This window comes from Nicotiana tomentosiformis, chromosome 7, assembly GCF_000390325.3.
Source record: "Nicotiana tomentosiformis chromosome 7, ASM39032v3, whole genome shotgun sequence".
Taxonomy (NCBI): Eukaryota; Viridiplantae; Streptophyta; class Magnoliopsida; order Solanales; family Solanaceae; genus Nicotiana; species Nicotiana tomentosiformis.
The window spans coordinates 21772954-21778091 of NC_090818.1; the positions used below are offsets into that span (position 1 = coordinate 21772954).

At 34.4% G+C, this 5138-nt stretch overlaps 1 protein-coding gene and 1 long non-coding RNA gene across 3 annotated transcripts; both read left to right on the forward strand.

Annotated features, from left to right (window-relative positions):
• The first annotated feature begins 223 nt into the window (after positions 1–223).
• LOC104100714 (uncharacterized) lies at positions 224–1925 on the forward strand. Of its 2 annotated transcripts, XR_011409579.1 has the most exons (3): positions 224–307; positions 841–1279; positions 1369–1925. It is a non-coding gene; the product is annotated as an uncharacterized lncRNA (long non-coding RNA). The 2 variants fall into 2 exon arrangements; XR_011409578.1 differs by lacking the exon at positions 224–307 and having other exon boundaries at positions 314–1279.
• A 53-nt stretch (positions 1926–1978) lies between these two features.
• On the forward strand, positions 1979–3156 carry LOC108945912 (uncharacterized). Its single transcript, XM_018772270.2, has 3 exons — positions 1979–2312; positions 2515–2601; positions 2684–3156. Exons 1-3 carry the CDS (start codon positions 1979–1981, stop codon positions 3154–3156), a joined length of 894 nt encoding a protein of 297 aa, XP_018627786.2.
• The last annotated feature ends 1982 nt before the right edge of the window (positions 3157–5138 follow it).

Sequence of the window (5138 nt, forward strand, 5' to 3'; positions counted from 1 at the left end):
CACATATTTGGCCATAGATTTTGCCCACATTTTGGAAAAATCCCAAATCTCAAATTCCAAAATCACCTCAATTGCTGATTTTGGGCCAAAACATGACCATTATATTTTTTAAAATTTTTAAATATTACCCCATACTTTTATAGTTTGTAAAAGAGCCCACATTTATTGCGACCAACTAAACCATATATGCTCACTTGCCACTCATTAAACTCACGCGTTTGCTTTGCCCTCTATAAACATAATAGAACTCCACCGCAAATTATCCGTGCCAATCGATTGCAATCCACAGCAAAGACGAAATTTGAAGGTAATTTGGTAAAATCTGCTAATACTTGTTTAAATTTTCTGCAGATTTGTATAAATTTCTTCGGATTTGTTTCGCTAGTTCTCTATGAATTTTCTTCAGATTTGCTTTGCTTGATTTGTATGAGTTTTTTCAGATTTGTAAACCCTCCCATGTATATGAGGTCTCTCATCTCCTACATTGACTAATCTTTGCTTGTGATGACGATAAATGGCTATCTCTCTTTTTTTCTTTTTTTTTCCGGTTGTCTTTGGTTGAAACTGTGGTCTTGTGTTGGCTGGAAAAGTTACTCTTTTCAGCCGAGATGCTTATGCCGTTATGCAATTTGGATATTGGGAAGCAGACGCAACTCAAAAAAATAATTTCTTTCCCTTTTGTATAGCATCTTTATGCTTTATTTTTTTTGTATCATTCAGCTTGATTTGTATGAGCTTTTAAAGTTTTGGATAGCACGGGTTTAATGGTTCTACCATCAGTGGTCCACGTTGGACAAAAATTAAGGATGAGTTTCTGATGAAAATTGGAAATGTGGATAGGTTTGACAATGAGCAAATTAAATCCAAGGTTGGAAGATTAAAGAGAGACACAAAAACCTTCAAGGAGCTCCTTAATTCTTGCTCTGTGTACTGATGGGACCCTATAACTAACACAGTTACCTGTCCATCTGACATTTGGGCGAATCATGTGAAGGTAATTTTGGGAGACTGAAAAAGTTACATAGGTTCTACCTTTATGCATATTGAACTAACATTCTATTTCAAAAATAATTTACAGCAAAAGAAAGAGAAGAATGCATATATTTCCAAGTATAGATACCAAGGGCTTAAAGATTTTGACTTACAAGATGAGATATTTGGGAATTCATTTGCCACGGAAACCATGTTATGTATATCACAAATCCTAATTTTTCACAACAATCAAATGAAGCTATTGCCGTGGAGAATGAACCTTCTGATTGTGACGACTACCCTGCTGGTACTGAAAATATATGTTGTCCTATGTCTGTGAATACCGGTAGTGATACTGTTAGTGGAAAGTGAACTGTGTGTTATATGTCTATGCAGACAGAGGGTGGAACACCTACACGTCGCAAAAAAAGTCGTGCTATAGCCGCAACCTACTCATATGATTATTTTAAGGAGCACTTGGAGTGGAAGAGAAACAAAGAGGAAGCAAAAGAAAGAAAGAAGCAAGAACAAGAGCAGATACAAGCGTCCAAAGAAACTGAGATTGATATCTACTCTGAGGAAGCTGTGACTACCCACTTGCAATTTGTCTTGCAAAAACATGGTTTAGCTGACGAAAATTTTTCACCAGCAGTGCCTTTCTTGCTTAACCCCAGCTTTCGCAAGATATTCGTTCATATGACCGAAAAAAATCAAGTCGAATGGTTTAACGACTTAAAGAAAATTGAGCTAACTGTTATTTTTATTTTGTTATGTTGTACTCTAATGCATGAAACGCTGATGCTAATTATTTTAGTTGTACGTTGTGGTGTAGGCATGACTGTAATATGAGTAATGACTTCCTATGTGTAATCTGAGTAATGACTTCCTATGTGTTATGTAATCGGAGAGATGACTTCCTATGTGTAATCTGAGTAATGACTTCCTATGTGTTATCATTTTCTTACTGATTACCTTGTCTTTTGTATATCTTTTTAATTGAAAAACTATGAGCATATCCAGTAGTGACTCCACTGATTCAGACAGTGATATTGAGAATTATATCATGTGTTGTGCTATCGCTGATCATGCTGAACAAGTCGCACGAGAAAATAGGTTATTATCTCTCCAACCGCAACATACATCTAGGCCTGGTATGGCATGGGTAGTTGAGCTTCTTTGGGGACATCGCATGCGTATGTATGAATCTATGCGTTTTTATCCTGAAACATTTCATCGGCTTATCGAAGTGATAAGACAAAACAATTTGTTGTCATCTAAGGGTAGAATCACACGTGTTCCAGTAATGGAGTCAGTTAACTTTTTCTTTTTAATTAGGAGTCGTAATTCTTTAAACCGATTTTACTATAATTAATGATTTATATATTTGGCTTTGGTAGGATTGTATTGGTGCAATCGATGGAACATATATTCAAGGGGAGATCTAAAGAAATAAACAACAGGCATACTGTAACCGCAAAGGAAATACTTTGCAAAATATTTTGTGTGCATGTGATTTTGATATGAGGTTCACCTTTGTTGCAGCTGGCTGGGAGGGTACTGCCCATAATAGTAAAGTGCTTGAGAATGCAATTCTTGACCCATTGGCAAAATTTTCATTTCAACCACACGGTATATAAGTACAACATTTGAATAATTAGTATCATTTATGTTATTACTATTTTGTTGAATTGCGTTTATTTCATTTTGATAGATAAATATTATGTTGTCGACGCTGGTCTTCGGAACACGAAAGGATTTCTAGCACCATACAAAGGAACGCTCTATCATTTGCAGGACTATAGAGGGAGTGACAGAGAGCCTAAGAACGGCAAAGAGCTATTTAACTATAGACATGCCTCTCTGCGCAATGTAATTGAAAGAACATTTGGAGCATGGAAAAGTAGATTCAGAATACTACGACAAGGCATGAACAACTATGACTTCAACACGCAGGTGAAAATAGTAATTGCTTGTGCTGTATTACATAATTTTTTGCGTGAACTTCAAAGTGGCGATGGAATATTCACCGAATATGAACATGATGATACGGATGTTGATGAAACTGAACAACAATCGACTCAAAGTAGCAATACTATTTCGTCTTTTCGGTCATCTGATAGGGAAATGCATGCTCGTCGTGAAGAGATTGTTTGTATAATGTGGGAAAATTATATTACAGAATAGCTAGTTACGATCATTTTTTTGGGACTGATGGATCTTGTAATATTATTGCAATTTGACTAATTGTAACAGCTAGTAATTGTGTTTGTTATTACCAGTTAATATTAAAATATCAGGTTATGATTTTAGGATAGTTTATTATATAGTTCATTATAAAAATAATAATTTTGTACCAAACTTATTTATGTTCAGGACTATAATTTGTGATAATGATAATGAATGGTATTGATGAAGGTTCTGTATATACAAGATAGCAAGTTTATTTGTTTGGTACTATTGGGTATTTGTGATAGTTTTTAAAACTTGTGGGTATAAGTCATGTTTCATGTTTTTTCAAATAAATGTGAAATATGTTTTGAAAAATCACGTCCAAACACATTTTCATCCTCAACCCAAACTTCATCCAAATCAGATTTTTCAAAACAAATTTGGGAATCTATGGCCAAACGCTAGCTTAGTGCAGTGTTGGAAAAAATTCTACTAGGTAGTAGGTCATAATTTTTTCACCTTTTGAGCCAGATATTTTTCACATGAAAATACTTGTGTTTTTTACTTTCTGCACTTATTATTCCGCAATAGTAGTATAAGAAACATATAGAAGAACTAGGTCCTTCTATAATCTGTGCACGCGAAAAATTGGACACCACATAAATCATCACCCCTCCTCTTGTGTGGTATTGGAGTTTAAAACATCAATTTCCAAATAAAACTTGTAGCTAAATATTGTGTTACTGTATTGTTTTCCCTTGCACAAAAGAGTTATTCCATCGCAGCGCCTGAATATTCTTAGGTAAATAAAAAATAACAAAAGTTCATGATCAATCATAAATTGATATTTTAATTTCACAAAATAAACTTAGCATACTAAGTTCAGACTTTAATAAGTTAAAAAAAATGACAGCCCGAAAAATATCGGCTCTATATAGTATGAGCCGGTGAAAGTGGTGGAGGCGAAAGCCGAGTCGAAGGGCCAGAAGGGGGCACTGGACCTTCAGGGAGAATTGAAAATTTTGGGAATTCATGATCTCCATTATTTCCACTTCCTTTTGGTGAGCTTATAACTTTGAATGTTAGCCTTTTGCTGTAAACAGATAAGCAGAGAGTAAGCACCAAGACCAAGCAAAACATGATATCCGACTTTTTCTTAGTCCCTTCGTCTATGAAAGACATGTTTCTGACAAGTAAAAGACACCCCCACCCCCCCCCCCCCCTAATTGCGAAACTAAATGGTTGGATATTCTTGCATTTAATAGCAAAACTCAAACATATATTTGCATATATCACGATAATATGTAAATTAAATGATTGGATAATCTTGCATTTAATAGTAAAACCCAAACATATGTTTACAAATGTTGTGATAATATGTAACTAAATGAATTGACATATTCTTGGAAATCCACACAAATCTTGTCTTAGTTTTTTTGTTTTTTTGTTAATTCAAATTGGGGTGTTTTCACAAATCATTGATTTGCAAAAGAGGACAACTTGAGTTTGACATTCCAAACTTGTACTCTCTTCGTTTTAATTTAAATTACACACTTTTCTTATTAATCCGTTCTAAAAAGAATAATATATTTTTATATTTGGAAACAATTTAACTTTAAACTTTTTATTTTACTCACTTTACCCTTAATGGGAAGTTTTTATAGACACACAAATGTTATGCTCCCCCCCCCCCCCTTCCCACACACACACACAAAGCTTTTGTCCCTTAATCTTTTAGGACTACATGTTTCAAAAATCTTCTTTTTTTCTTAAACTTTGTGTCAAGTCAAACTAAATCATCTAAACTGAAATAAATTGAGTACATAATTACTGAGTAGAATCTACTAGTCTTTGTCCTATCCAAATCCAAAAGAAGGGCTCAGGAATTCATTGATTTTTTGAGTTTGTATATATTATTGGGTATTGAGGTTTTGATGATTAACAAAGTGTGTTTTAATGCAATGATTCAAAGAACCAGGTCCTCAACGTAGCCTGCT

What these genes read in the sequence shown, in the direction of transcription:
- LOC108945912 (XM_018772270.2), top strand. Translation starts at nt 1,979, where the DNA reads ATGAGCATATCCAGTAGTGACTCCACTGATTCAGACAGTGATATTGAG. An exon ending in TTTCTTTTTAATTAGGAGTC is followed by an intron (nt 2,313 to 2,514) that starts GTAATTCTTTAA and finishes CCTTTGTTGCAG; the next exon opens with CTGGCTGGGAGGGTACTGCC. An exon ending in ATTTTCATTTCAACCACACG is followed by an intron (nt 2,602 to 2,683) that starts GTATATAAGTAC and finishes TCATTTTGATAG; the next exon opens with ATAAATATTATGTTGTCGAC.